At 61.7% G+C, this 14,791-nt stretch overlaps 1 protein-coding gene across 6 annotated transcripts in view; it reads left to right on the plus strand.

Annotated features, from left to right (window-relative positions):
* Positions 1–532: 532 nt before the first annotated feature.
* Positions 533–14,791, plus strand: part of RFX1 (regulatory factor X1) — a 30,492-nt gene continuing 16,233 nt past the window's right edge. For 2 of the 6 annotated variants that reach the window (XM_087425327.1, XM_087425330.1), the window contains exons 1-2: positions 534–1,029; positions 8,754–9,104. In XM_087425327.1, coding sequence (XP_087281453.1) covers positions 8,801–9,104 — 304 coding nt within the window. In that variant the 5' untranslated portion in view covers positions 534–1,029; positions 8,754–8,800. Of the gene's footprint in view, positions 1,030–1,463; positions 2,078–8,753; positions 9,105–14,791 lie in introns of those variants that run through there. The other 4 variants (XM_087425331.1, XM_087425332.1, XM_087425328.1 and 1 more) reach the window with 3 other exon arrangements.

The raw sequence follows: 14,791 nt of genomic DNA on the forward strand, positions 1-14,791 counted from the left end.
GGCGGAGCCGCCAATCAAGCCCCCGCCCGCGGGAGACCTCCCCGCCTGCGGGCCCGAGACAGCCGCGGCCGCGGGCGCCGCTGAGCTTCCGCGCCGCGCTCTCGCGGCCTGGGCGGGGCGGCGGGCGGCACTCCGGGCTCCCCGCGCTCGAGCCCGCCCGGCCCGCACGTCCGCCCCCCATCCCCGGGCCGCGGGGCAGGGGACGGGCGCCGGCGACGTCATCGAACCCCAGCCCCGCCTCCGCCGCCGACGTCACAGACGACCGCGCGGCGTCACCGCATTCCTCCCGTGACGTCAGCGCGCAAGGCCGAGAGCGCGCCCGCCGGGGAAAGCAGGGAGAAGGCTGAAGTAAGCGAGCGCTCCTGTCTCGCCCTTTATATTTGGGAAGGCGTTTCAAGTACGCGGCAGCGGACTCGCACTCCCAGCGGGCCTTGCGTGCGGCGCATGCGCACGACCTCCAGCTGGCGAGCGCGGCAATCCTTTGGGGTGGACTGACGTCCCTTTGGTCGAACCAGAAGGCAGGTTGTACAGCCGCAAACCAATCCCGACCTCACAGACCCCACCCCTTTATTCTTAGCCCGCGGCTTCCTTGCGGGAGTGACGGGCTCCGCAGCCTGTGAAGGTTCAGTTTCCTTTGATGGACAGTTATACCGATGAATCAGAGCGCCGAGCAGTCGAGAGGGTGTTGAAAAGCGTGCCTTGAAACCAATAGTTTAGCGGCAGGGCCTGGCGCCGTCCAATCACTTCTCCCGGCGTCGCCAATCACCCGGGACCCCGCCCAGGCCCGTGACGTAAGTAGGGTGGGTAGCAACAGTTGCCCCGGTGAGGGAAACGGAGGCGCCATAGCCACGGTAGTCGTGGCGACCAAGCAACCCGGCAACGCGAGTCAACAACAACAACCGCCCGGCCGACCCCCACCCCCACCCCCCGGCCAGGCCTGGGGACCCCGGCACGTCCCGTCCCCCGCCCAACATCGCCTCCGAGACCTCTGGAAAGCCCTTCCGCGGACAGAAGTGGGGAGAAGCCGAGGTAACCCGGGCGGCCCCGGGTGGCGGGCCGGGCCGGCGCGCGCGGCGGGGCCCGGGCGGCGGGTGTCGCTGTGATCACAGTCCGGGGGGAAGGGGCGGGCGGTCAAAATGGCGGCGGCGACTGTCGGGGCCGTGGGGGAGGGGGCCGGGGCCCGGCTGGGCGACACCACCCGCCCCCGGGCCCTGCGGCCCGGCCCCCGCGAGGGGCGGGCGCTTGCAGGCCGACGGCGAGTGGAGGTCGTCCGGCGCGGGCGGGGGGCTTTTATATGCCGGGAGGCGCCGAGGGGCGGGCCTGGGGAGGCCGGGCCAATGGGAGCGAGGGAGGGGCGAGGCGGGTGGGCGGGGCCGGGCCCAGAGGTGTGGGCGGGGCCGGCGGGTGCCCCGGGAGCCGGGTGGAGCGGCTGCCGCCCGGGCCTCCCGGTCCCCGACGCGGCGGGCAGCCCCCGGGCTTCGGCGCCTGCCGCCTCTGAGGCCTCGGTTTTCCATCCTGTGAAGTGGGGCGAATCACTGTCGTACCCCTGTCTGCGTCTCAGGGTCCTGCTTGCTTTCAGGAATCTCTCGAGGGCTCGTGCGTGAACTTTTTACCCCATGTGCTGTTTCTGAACGTGGTTTAGAGATGCACTCTCAGCTAGTCTTGGTTCCAACATTGCCGTCCACTCCTAAGCTTGCCTTCTCTCTGCGAAGAGGAGACGGCAGCCGGGTTCGTGGAGCCGTGGGCTGGGAGTACGGCTTTAGCCTGGAGGACTTGGTGTGCAGAAAGCGAAGCCCTTGGCGGGAGGAGATCTCGAGGGACTGATTAGAGGAACAGAAACCTGCCCGTTCCTCTGCCGGCTGCTCTCTTCCGTCGGCCCTTGCCCCTGGCGGCGGGCTTGTTCCTGGAGATGGGACGGTTCCCGGCTGTTCTGCCCGCCAAGGCCTCCCTTTCTGCGTCTGGGGAGCGAATGATGCCCGAGGAAGTTTCTCAGATTTGTTAAGCTGCTTCTCCTGGCCAGACACATGTTTTTGTGTCCATCAAGTTGGTGTCAACTGGGTCACATGTCACTGAGGAGGTACCGGCCTCCGGAGCCACGTGGGCAGGAGCGGGATACCGAGGTCAGAGGGAAGGGGAAGTGCTTAGAGGGAAATCGAGCGACTGCTTTGCCGCCGACAACGTCTGCCAGCTCGGGGAAGGATTTTTTTTTAGTAGCTAGCCGACTAAGTCCACTTTTTCCTTCTCCGTCTTGCTTTGAAGCTTGGCATCAGCAGAGCTGGGTGGTGATGTGCAGACTGCATCGTTTGTTTTTAAGTCCATCAATAAACTTCAAGTAGAAGGACCGTTTCAGGCTCTCTCAAGGCTTTCCCCTAAGAATTTGAGATAAGGTTGGGCGGGCGTGTCCTCACTTCTCCAGGACTTTTCCTAGGCCAGGCCTTCTTTGGGAGGTGGCAGGGCCCCTTGAAAGTCAGAGAAGGTGGAGATTCATTTTCAGTAAAAATCTAGAAATACGAACTTGCCAGAAAGATCCTCACCACCTGTTAGGAAGGCAAACTTGGAGCGGAAAGTGACATTACCAATTATGTATTCTTGTGGACTGCCCTCCCCTCCCTCCCTCCCCATAACTTGTACATGTGAAGGCCCAAGCCCAGAGGCCTCATTGACTAGGGTAGGGAGCACTGGCTTGGTTTGCTTGTCCTTGAAACAACCATCTGCTTTCTAGCTGTGTGCTCTTGGGCAAGTTGCTTAACTTCTCTGGGCCTCCGTTTCCTGTCTAAACTAGGGGCAGTGATCACTGGCGATGATTTTTTTTTTTTTTTTTTATGAGGGAGATCAGCCCTGAGCTAACATCCGTGCTAATCCTCCTCTTTTTGCTGAGGAAGACCGCCTCTGAGCTAACATCTATTACCAATCCTCCTCCTTTTTTTCCCCAAAGCCCCAGTAGATAGTTGTATGTCATAGTTGCACATCCTTCTAGTTGCTGTATGTGGGTCGCGGCCTCAGCATGGCCAGAGAAGCGGTGCGTTGGCGTGCGCCCGGGATCCGAACCTGGCCACCAGTAGCGGAGTGCGAGCACTTAACCGCTAAGCCATGGGGCCGGCCCCACTGGCGATGATTTTAATCTCCTGTTCCTGTGCTGTGGATCCCATAAAAGAATACAAGTTGAGCATCACATACATAGTAATTGCTCTAACTCTGTTAGCTACCACTGTCATTACGATGATTGTCACTTCCCGCTCAGCCCTCGGAATTGCACTGCTCACATTTATTTTTATCACTTTGAATTGGGTGAGAGCCTAGTGGCTTTAAAGGTTGACTCACTTGCTGGGCTGTGTGGGCCAATGGCAGGGGTCCCAGGAAGCTGGATACCAGGCCTCCAGTTTCTAGTGGGAAAGTGTCCCTTCTCTTGCCCCTGAGTGGCCTTTCTTTGGCTTTAAGAGAGTAGCCAGAAAGAAAAATTGTCCCTGGGCGGGGGCCCGGACTCAGCCCCACACCTTCCAGGAGGCAGCTGGGTGAGCCCGGGCTGTGGGTGTCTTGCGGAAGGAGGGGACCTGGGGAAAGTGTCCCTGGACCTGAGATCTTTACCCTTCCCTCCTGCCACACGCCCCAGCATCTCAGGGCAGGGATGGGGGTGCACCAGGCAGCCCCCCCAGGGACGTAGCCTGCAGATAGCCACTGCACAGTGTATGGTCTTCCCGGGCTAGGGGCCCTTTCTGGACCAGGTGGCATTGCCCGCCCTATAGAACAGTCTGCTGCTGGCAGGAGGAGGTGACATTCTCATGAGGTCTCCCCAGTCGGTAGATTTGCACTGGCCTTTGACGCTCACTGGCGGTGTGTTCCTGGCACGTGGACACTCATTGGACAGTAAAAGTCGAGCCCCTCCATGTGCCCATCAGTGTTCTAGGAGCTGGGGATGGAGGGACGGGCAATGCAGGCCAGGTCTCCGCCCCCGGGGAGCTTACCTTTCTGGTCGTGGAGGGAAGAGGAACTATGAGTAAGAAAATAAACAGGGAAACACAGAGCCAGGAAGAAAATAAAACAGGAGTATGTGCTCCAGAGTGCTTGCTGGGGGTGGTGCTTGAGACCCAAGAAGGTGACATATGAGCTGAGACCTCAGTGATAGAGAGGAGCCAGCATGGGACCAGCCCGGTGGCGCAGTGGTTAAGTGCGCGTGCTCTGCTGCGGTGGCCCGGGGCTCGGATCCTGGGTGCGCACTAACGCACCGCTAGTCAAGCCATGATGTGGCGGTGTCCCATATAAAGCGGAGGAGGATGGGCACGGATGTTAGCCCAGGGCCAGTCTTTCTCAGCAAAAAGAGGAGGATTGGCATGGATGTTAGCTCAGGGCTGATCTTCCTCACAAAAAAAAAAAAGGAGCCAGCAGTGGAGGGTAGGGGTGGAGGTGAGGAGAGCATGCCAGTAGGGGGACGAGATGGTGCAAAGGTCCTGAGGCAGGAGGGGGCCTGGAGCATTCTAGGAATGAGAGCCAGTGTGGATAGAACATCCAGAGGGAGAAAGATAGGACTGGAGGAGCCAGATCCCGCAGGGCCCTGTAGGTCATGGGAGGTGCTCTGGATTTTATTTATTTTCTGTATGAGGAGGCTTGAAGCCTTCTGAATAAAGGGGTGACAAGATAGGATTTGTGTTTTTAAAGGCTCTTATAGACTGTAGAGGGAAGAGCAAAGCCAGGAGCCAATGATGAGGCTGGTGCAGGGGTCCAGGCACGAGGGGTGGCACCTCAGATGAGCAAGGTGTTGATGGAGATGGAGACAAGTGCTCAGCCTTCGGATCTGTTTTGGAGAATTACTGACGAGTCTGAACAACTAACCGGATACAGAGAATGAGGGAAACCCACATCATTATAGTTAATTTCCGCAGTCCTCACAAGTTCATTATTGAAGCCATGCTACAGATGAGGAGAGTGAGTTTTCTTTCCGTTTCCTTGGGAGGGAGGACCTCATCCATGAGGTAAACCATTTGGTGATAGGATCTGGCGTCTAAAGCAGAGGTTGGCACACCACGGCTGCCACCTGTTTTTGTATGGCCCATGAGCTAAGGATGATTTCTACATTTTTAAATGATTGGGGAAAAAAAATCAAAAGAAGGATATTTTGTGACATGAATATGTCATGACATGTGAAAATTATATGAAATTCAAAACTCAGTGTCTAGAAATAAAGTTTTATTGGCGCATGGCCACGCTCACTTGTTTAGCCATCATCCGTGGCTGCTTTCACACCACAATGGCAGAGCTGAGTAGTGGCAGTAGAGACCATCTGCCCACAAAGCCTAAAACACTGACTCTCTGGCTCTTTACAGAAGTTCATCAGCCCCTGATCTAAAGAATTGATTCAAACATTCTCCAAAAACAGCTGTTGGCTTTGAAGACAGGTGCAGCCATTGGTGCTTTTCTTGGCAGTTTCATTGCCAAGGAACAGATTTGCTGAGTGATTCCCTTGTTTCCTGTGCCCTGCTCTGTAAAGAAAGGGGTCTCAGGCTCAGCAAGATACTGTATAGATGCCATATAGATGTATGTGACTTATTCCTCTCTAGGGAACACCCTCAGAACTCTGCTTAACCTAGTCATCCACAAATGGAAAAAAAAAATGTTCCCTCTTAGATGTTATGGGAACTTGGCATCCTCTGTCACCCTTCCTGGAGACTGACAGTGGCAGTGCTGAGAAGCCTCCAACAGAGAAGTCAGTTTAACTGTTTCATTGATCTCCCATCTCCCCTTTCTGAGCTCAGCCTTTCAGCCCTCATCATTGCCTCCTCCCCCGCTCCTGGATGGAAGGGATGAGGCCTGTGGACTGCACCTTTAGGAGCAGAAAGCACCAGCGAGTGTGGAGCTTTTAAAGCCCTTTCCTGGTGGGAGGGGCCACAAGGGGCCAGCTCTCCTAGGGCCAAGAAAGCCCAGGCCAGGGTTTCCCGGAGAGTGCCCCCAGGACCACCTGCCTTGGAATCATCCAGAGGGTTAGCTCAAACAGCAGACTCTGGGGCCATCCCCAAAGACTCTGGGCAGTGGGGCCCAGGCACCTGCATTTAACTAGCTCCCCAGGTGAGCTGATGAAGAGTCGGATTCCCCCACGGTGCCCCCTTCCAAGAGCTCAAGGAGCCTGTGTGACGCCTTCCCCTCCATCCCTACCTGGTGCAGGTATCTGTTGAATGAATAGTAACAATAGCAGCTTTCACTTCTCAGCGCTTTTTGGGTGCTGGGCTGATCTCATCGATCTTTACAACAGTGCTACGAATCGGGTGCTCTCCTCATGCCCAGGTGACAGGTGGGGAAACTGAGGCCCAGAGGTGGTCAGTAACGTGTTCATGAATTAGGAGACAGGCCAGGGTTCATGTCGAGGTGGGTCTGACACCAGGCAGAGGGGCTGCAGGGACTCGAGCACCTGATCAGGGCCAGAGTTTGGACCCAATTAGGCAGCCCCTCTAGTGCTGGCAGGAAGGAGTTTGGGGAGGGTGGGGGGCTGGGAAGATGTCTTCTCCGTGTGCGTGGCCGGCACCAAGCTCCCCTCTGCCTGAGCCCCCGGCAGGGAAGCCCTGAGACCAGCTGCCCTTCCGCCCTCCCCAGGACCTGCAGCAGGCCCCTTCCGCCTGCCGCTGCCCTCTCTCCATAATGGCCTGGCTGTGGGGGAAGGTGGCTCCACCAGCCCGCGGGGCCCTGTGGCCCTCCCCCGCCCGCCTGCCCGCCCGCAGCCCCACGAACACGCCCAGGTGCAGACAGAGCCTGGTTTCCTTTGTGCTCAGCAGCCCAGAGCTCTGGCCACTGGACAGAGGCAGGGTCTGGAGGCACTGTCCTCGTTCCGGAGCCTTGTTAAAGGGCTCTGGGCAACGATGGGAGGCAGGGCCGCTTCCTACGTGCTTAGCATGCGCCAGGCGCTCGGCGAGCGCTGCCCTCGCCATCAGACTGGACTCCTGAGCAGCCCTGCCTGTGGGCCGCTGTCCTCCCATTTCACAGATGGGTCACACAGCTGGGAGGTGGCCGAGTTCAAGTCCTGCAGTGGCCCGTCCAGGGCTTGTTTCTCACCCGCCTTGTCCCCCGCTGACTTGGACACGTCTTGGGTTTGGCATCAAAGGGCAGAACCCAGACCCCCAAAGAGGGAGGTCCGGAAGGCCTGAAGAACGTGGGAATCACCCTGTGGTCCGGCCTGGGGCCTCCCTCGGGCTGCCCCGTGGGCTCCCCCTCCCCAGTTCTGCTGCTCCCCCCAGGCCTTGGGCAGGTGGTGTAACCTCTGTGGCCGGGGCTCGGGTCTCCCCATCTGAAAATCCGGGAGATGCCGTCTACTGATTGTGGGAAATAAAGGAGCCCCGTGCCGGGCTCCCTGAGTAGGCCGGCGCTAAGAGCACGGATCTCGGGGTCAGAGAGACCGGGTGCTGTGCACCCTTGGGCAGTGCACCCCACCCTGAGCCTCGCTTTGCTGGTCTGTGCACTGGGCATGGTGGCTCCTCCCCGACGGGGCTGCTGTGGGAGGTAATCACAGCGAAGCGCTCCGGGGGCCCCTGGGCAATGAGCGGAAGTTGTTTTTTCCTCCTCCTTGCTCTTGAAAATCCCACTCTTAGTCACACGCGACTGCGGGCAGGGCTCTCCAACTCAGACACCTCCAGGGCCAGGCAGGGGCTGTGAAGGTGTGGCGGCTGGAGCTTCTCCCCTTCACCACTCAGCATTTGTTCCACTGCCCTCACCTGCTCGGGAGCTGGGGACCCGGTGCACTAGTGCGCGGGGAGGTGGGGAGCACGGGGTGGGGGCGGGGGAGGGGGGCAGGAAACTCTGCCCACCCCTGCGGGCGGGGCTTAGTGAGAAGGGGCGGGGCTTAGCAAGAGGGCCGCCCCGCCTGGCCCAGCACCTGGGAGAGGGACCAAGACTCGAGCAGCCAGAACATCTGCCTCTGCCTGGTCAGGTGGGCCCCCTTCTGGGGTCAGCAGCGGCTGCTGGGCCTGCCTGTGGTCAGGGCCTGCTCCCAGCTGGCTGCCCCAGGCCCCAGAAGGGTGCTTTCCCTGTGATGAGCTCATTGCCTCCGGCAAGGGCCCAAAGGCCCCTGTGGCCACAAGCTGCTCAGGGGGCTTTGGGGACTGAAACACCTTCCCCGTGTCTGGCGCCCCGCTGGGAAAGATGCTCAGCCAAGAATCCAGGCCCAGATGGTGGGTGTGTGGGGAACTGGCACAGGCTGCCTGGGAGACAGCATCCCCCACGGCTTTCCTTGCCGGCAGTCAGCCGACTAGTCAAGCGCTCAGAACACCCAGGGTTCAGGCTCAGCCCTGCCACTTTCCTGCTGTGTGGCCTGGGGCGAGCTCCTTAACCTCTCTGAGCCTCAGCTCCTCATCTGGCAGACTGAACCCAAACCCAGATGTGATTGCTGCAAAGTTTAAAATGAAATAATGTAACGAAGGCGCTCAGCACAGCACCCAGCCTGCGGGAGCCTGCAGGAGAACTGTGCCATCTGTCTGCAGGCGAGGGCCAGAGCTCCCCCGCACAGGGTCCCCCGGACACCAGGGCTGGGAAGGAAGAAGGCAGGAGTCTCAGGTGCGGTGGGTGGAAGAGGTGCAGACCAGCCCTGTCCGTACCCCGTTCCCTGCAGTGGTGGGTGGTGTATCTGGCCACCAGCCTCGGCGTTTAATCAAGTTAGAGAAGAGCCCAAACATGTCCCGAGGGGCCGGGAGCTGTCCCTGGTTTCCTCTGCCTGTAGATTAATTCTTGTTTTTCCTTCTTTTTTTTTTCTCTTCTCCCCTCCCCTTCTTCTTCCCAAGGAAGAAAAAAAAAAGCCTTATTTATTATCATTTTCCCCACTGTTGGCATGGCAACACAGGCGTACGTTACTGAGCTGCAGGCAGCCCCGCAACCATCACAGCCGCCACAGGCCCAGCCCCAGCCGCCGCCGCCAGCAGCGGCGCCCCAGCCCCCCCAGCCGCCCGCCGCCACCGCCACCCCCCAGGCCCAGTATGTCAGCGAGCTGCAGAGCCCCCAGCCCCAGGCACAGCCACCAGGCAGCCAGAAGCAGTATGTGACGGAGCTCTCGGCCGCCCCCGCGCCCTCGCAGCCGGCCGGCGCGCCCACCCCATCCCCGGTGTCCCAGCAGTTCATCGTGGTCACCGTCTCCGGTAAGTGGACGTGCGCTTGGAGCCAGGGCGCTCTGTGAGCAACTCCAAGAGGAGTTTTGGGAGCCCAGCATCCTGGCTGTGGGAACGGTGATGCCCTCTCTGTACCTGTCGCCAGGTTCCCGGGCAGGACTCAGGGCGCATCTCTGGGGGAGGAGCAGTCAGGCCATGCAGAGAGGTCTCTGTGCCCCCAGACTCCTTCCCACTGGGGCAGCTCTGAGAGCTGTGTCTGTGTCCCCACACAAGTGTCACTTGAAGAAACGGATGGGCAGGGGAGTGACAGTTTGCAGACGGTGCTGGAGGTGGCGGTGAGTGCTCGGCCGCTGCTCTCCGGGCCTAGCCCCACCACTCTGCCTCAGTTTCCTCATCCATAAAGGGATCGGAAGGGCTTTGCAGGCTCAGGGATGCGTGTGAGGGGCTCACGGAGGCCGGCTGGAGGCCCGGAGGCATCCGCGCCCCTCCCCGGAGGTGCATCCCTTTTGTTCCTGGCAGGACTCAGGGGCCGAGCAGGGCTGTCACTGGGCAAGTTCCTGAGCGTGTGGCCCCTGTTTATCACTGTGGCTGCCCCTTGCGGCCATGGAGAAAATGACCAGGAAGCTCGGGTCCTGGCACCCGTGGTTCCTGCCTAGAGCACCTTCCCCACGCCCCGGTTCCTCCCAGGCCAGGGGCCCGGCTGAGCACAGGGAGCTGGGGTCAGGACAGGCGGTCACTCCCCTGGGGAGAAGGTGGGCCTCAGGCCAGGACTGGGTGTCATTGGCAGTTTCTGATGTGCTCTGTGTAGGGGAGGATGCGGCGAAACCCCTCATTGAGGCCGGCCCCAGGATCATGGGGCATGGTGGGAGGCGGTGGGAGGGCCAGGTCGAGACGGTTTAGGACCATAGGGCGACAGAGCATCGAAATGGCCCCGTAGGACCAGGGCAGATGCAGCTGGGGCCCTGGGGACAGGGTGCCATCACATGAGGAGAGGGACCCCCTCCTCCAGCCAGCCTCCCAGCTCCCGGGGTCCGTCTGTACCCACAGCTCTGCCTTCTCACCACTCGAAGGGTGCAGTAGCCCCCACCGGTCCTGGGCCGCCCCCTCCAGGCCTTGTTCCTGCCATCCCGGCCTCGTCGCTCGGTCCCTCCCTTGCAGATCTTCCCACCAGCTTGCAAAAATGAAACAGCCCCCACTTTAACCAGGCCCCCCTGGCCCTGCACCCCTTCAGCTGCTGCCCATGTCTTCTCTTCCCTTCAAGTTAGAATTCCTCAAAGGTCTTCTCCTCCCTCTGGCTCTGCTTCCTCGCCCGCGCTCTCTCCTCACTGCCCGCACCTTTCCTCCACAGCATCCCAGTCGGGGTCCCCCACGGCCCCCATCCTGTCCATGGCACTCTCGGTCCTCCTGTTCCTTGGTCTCTGGGCAGCGCCTGGCACGCTGCTCCCCCTCCTCCCAGAGAGGTCCTCCTGCCCTGGGCTCCACCACCTCCCTGCCACCCTTAGGGTCCCCCGTGCTGCTTCCTCCTCACCTCCCTGCCCTTGTCAGTGCCACCTCGTCAGGCCTGGGGCCTCCTCTCTGCCCTGGTGACTCTCCCTTCACAGTGGCCTTGTCCATTGTCTCGGCTCTTGATGCCACCTCTGCTGAAAAGGCCCCCAGTGAGGTCTGTACCCTGGGCCCCGGCCCCGTGCCCCGCCACCTCTGACCCGTCCCTGCAGTGGACCAGGCCTCTCAAGCCAGCGTGGCCAGACAGAACTCGGGATTTTTCCCCTCTTCAGGTCTGCCCTTCTTTGAGACTTCCTCTTCCTAGTAAATATCACCCCCAGGCCCCATCCTCCTGAACCCTGTCTCACCCGTCCTCCAGCCAGCGAGGCCTCTGGGCTCCACCTCCCAAATCCAGCCAGAACCCACCTGCTCTCCCGCCTCCACAGCTCTACCCCGGTCCAGCCTCCACGCTTGCCCTGCACAGTCCACCCCCCCCAGCAGCCAGAGGGCGACATGTGTCCCAGCTCAACCCAGATGGTTCCCATGCAGGTGGCCCGGGGGCACTCTCTGAGAAACCTCGGCCCCTCCCACAGGAAAGGGCTGTAAAAGCTCCACCCTCCCCGTGGAGGCCCCTGCTGACAAGTGCCCACCCCCGACTCTGGCCTGCAAGGCCTGCTGGCCGCCCAGCCTCCCCGGGCCCCACGCCCCCCTCAGACACCTGCCCCAGCCCCACTGGCCCTCCTGCAGCTCGCACACCTGCTAGGCTCAGTCTGAACCCCGGGCCTTTCCCTCGCCGGGCCCTGCGCCTGGAGCACTCTACTCCCAGACCTCATCCCTCGTGTTCTCCGGGTCCCCACTCTGACGCCTCCTCCCTGACGCCCACACCTCCTCACCCCACTGCTCACCCCAGCCTCCTTACTCTGCTTCATGTTTCTTCTCGACACTCGTCACCCCCGAATGCTGCTGCTGCTGTCCATCCCCATTATCCGTGAGGGCAGGGCCCCGTCCCCTGAGTCTTTGGAAAGACCGGTGAACGCCCACTTGAGTGCTGGCCTGACCCAGCGCAGCCCTCACGTCCCGTCAGCCCCTGGGAGGCCGAGGGCAGGCCGGAGGCCTCACCTGTCACCACTGGAGGGCTGTGCTCAGCCTCCAGGGCATCTGATGGCCCTGGGTCTCCTGGGTGCTGGCTTTTGCTGCTTTGGGGGTCCAGGGTCCCCAGAGCAAGGGTCTGGAATGGTCACACAGAACATCCCAGGTCGCAGCCTGCCTCCTCTGTTCCCCTTGGCTTCTCCAGCTCCTCCCAGTGCTCCCCCAGGGAGGCCCTGGTGCTCAGAGGTCAAGGCCTCTGTCCCTCCTCTCTTGGCCCCTCCGGTGCTGTGGGCTCTCCGCGTGGACGGGTTGGGTGGACGGGTTGTTGCCGTGACCCTGGGCCTCCCTTCTTCGGCCGGGTGGAGGCTTCACTGTCTTCCGCGGTGGTCCTGGGGGCTTCATTTCCCTACTGCTCGGGTTCTGGCGGGGCGGGCCTGTCCCCGACGGGTTACTAGGCCACGCTTCCTCGATTTGTTCTGAGGAAGAGGAGGTTGGTGTGCGCCTGGCTGCCTCTGCTGCTCCATCGACCCTCCCCCCCCCGCCTTGCAGTGATTTCCTGGGGTTCCTCCCTGATCCCTCCCAGGTTAGTGTCCCTTTCATCTAAGGCTGACCTTTGGGCCACGTGAGCCAGTGGGGGAGTGGGTAATTGACACCAGTGAGGCTGCAGCAAGGCGCCTGGGGCTCTGCCAGAGCCAGGAGCAATCTGAGCTGACCGGGACCCAGGGAGTCACAGGAGGAGGAGGGAGGGGCCCTGGACCCAGACCTGGAGCACAGGCGGGCAGCCAGCCGGGAGCGCACCAGAAGGCGCTCATCTAGGCCGCTCCCCGCGGGCTCTGGCCTAAGGTGACTTTGGAGGTGATGGGAAGGAAGCTCAAGTTTCCCTGCTGCAGAACAATCCTCTGGATCTATAATTCCCCGTCCTCAGAGGCCACCAGAGTCGCCCGAAACTCGAGGTGGCAGGAGGGCACTGGCCCTGGCAGCCATCTGGGTTGACAAGGGCCGCGTCCAGCCTCTCTTCCCTGCTTCTCTCACTTGGAGTCCTTAGGAGCCTAAGGATGCTCGCGTCCGGGAGAGGGACGTGGAGGGGGCTTGTAGCATCTCCAGCAAGACAGGGAAACCGAGGTTGGGGTGGACAAGGGACCCAAGGACCCTGGGGGCAGCAGGGGCCCAGAGCCCCCCCGCCCCCCAGAGAGCCCCTGACTGAAACCATCCCCGGGAGCAAATGATCAGGAGGGAGAGGGCCAGCTGGCCATCCGTTGTCCTTGGGGACAGGGCCCCGGCTCGGAGCCGGGCCTCAGGCTTCCCCCACATGCTCATGGCATCTGAGGCAAGAGTGGGTCTCGATGGGGAAGTGCGGGGCCTGGGGAGGAAGAGCCGCTCATCAGATGGAGGGACAGGAAATCAGCTGCCACTTCCTGACTAGAGACTCGAGACAGCGGGGCCCTCCCAGGTCGCATGCCCGTGCCCAGGGTGGAATGGCAGACGCAGGCACTCACAGACTCAGGGTCCCCCCACACACGGCTAGGGCAGGTGGCAGGGGCCCGCCGTGGCCACAGGCAGACGGGGGCACACACACAGGAAGCCCCTCATCTGAAGAGTAGGCTCTGGCACCTCACCTCCTCACGGTGTGGCCCTCCGGCCTGGCAAGCATGGAGTCCCAGCCGTAGGGCCACCCCAGAGGCCGGAGATGGGCAAGGCTGCTTCCAGGGGCTTCCCCATCCCAGGCAGATGCCTGATCCCAGAGGGCCCCAGGCCTCCAGCTGCTGACGGTCCATTCCAGGATCAGCCTGGGCGTTCTCCTCGGGGCCCCCAGGCCTACGAGTCTCACTGCCCACCCTGAGGCAGCAGAGCTGCCGCAGGCCTCCGCTGTAAGGCACCGTTCCTGGGCTAGGCCTGGCTCCCTGCGCCCCAGTATACGCAGGTGTGGGGCCCCACACGTAACTCAGGGCTTTCTCAGGTTTCTCTGGGGCCCACTCAGCGAGAGCCTCCTCCCTCATGGCTCAGGGAAGCCTAAGTGGATGCGAGGGAAGATTCCTGCAAAGCATAGGGATCGGTGCCTCCTGGACTTGACTGCAGAGGCAGCTGGCCGAGCAGGCCTGGGGTTGTCCCAGTGCCTGCCCCACATGTGGCCAACGAGAGTCTCCCCCAACACTGCCCCCCCCCAACACATACACATTCGTGTGCTCTGCCCCACCCTGGGCTCTTGAGGCCCTCGCTTCTACCTGGGACGGCCTTTCTGCCCTGGCCTATCCCCACACAGCTGAGGCCAGCTCCCCCCTCCCAGGCTGAGCCCCACCCTGGGATGCTCTGGACCTTGTGGTGTCCCCATAGGGCCCCCGCTCACTGTCCTCCTGGACCCCCATGCCTGAGTCTGCATGCCACTGCCCTTGGGGCCTCAGCCCAGCATGACCCTTGACTCAGGGTTCCATGCACAGTGTGAGGTTCATGTGGGCACAGTCGTGGGCCATGTCCTGGCCAGTTCCCAGCTGGGTGACCTTGGGCAAGCCACTTCCCCTCTCCCAGTCTTGGTTGCCTTGTCTGAGAAGGGGGTGAGGAAAGTCATTTCCCTCTCCAGCTTCCCAGGAAGGCCCTAGTGCAGCACCTGGGGCACCAGAAGCACTGACGTGACCCCTGTTACTCTTGCCCACTGCCCTCCAGTCTGGCCCGGGCCCTGGGAGGTGGGACTGGGCCCTCGGCTCCTCTGGCAGCACGCCCCACCAGGCCTCTGGATCTGCGGGGAGCGAGCCAGGCCACACGGTGTGGGCAGGATGGGTGGTATCCCGGCTGGGGTGAGGGTTTCCCAGCCAGCACCTCGCGGGGACACTCGCCCTCCGTGCCCCTCCTCCCCGCCAGCTCCCCTGTGAATCACTCAGCGAGATGTGCATGCAACTTGACCTGCACCCGCCCGATAGCATCTCCGGGTACCAGCCTCCTTCCTGACCCTGCAGTGTGGCCCCAGCCCCGGGGAAGGCCCCGGGCCGCGCCCACTGGGAGGGGGTGTGTATTCCAAGAGGGCAGCCGGGAGCTCTGCCTCCACTGGGGGGATTAGCTGCCCAAGGTTGCGAGTATAAAGCCGCCTGCGCACCCTGCTGTTCCCACTGCAGTGGGCAAGGAGCAGAGTGCAGACGGCTCCCTGGACGGATGGG

Source organism: Ceratotherium simum, chromosome 39 (genome assembly GCF_057802395.1).
Source record: "Ceratotherium simum simum isolate JZ-2026a chromosome 39, ASM5780239v1, whole genome shotgun sequence".
Classification (NCBI taxonomy): domain Eukaryota; kingdom Metazoa; phylum Chordata; class Mammalia; order Perissodactyla; family Rhinocerotidae; genus Ceratotherium; species Ceratotherium simum.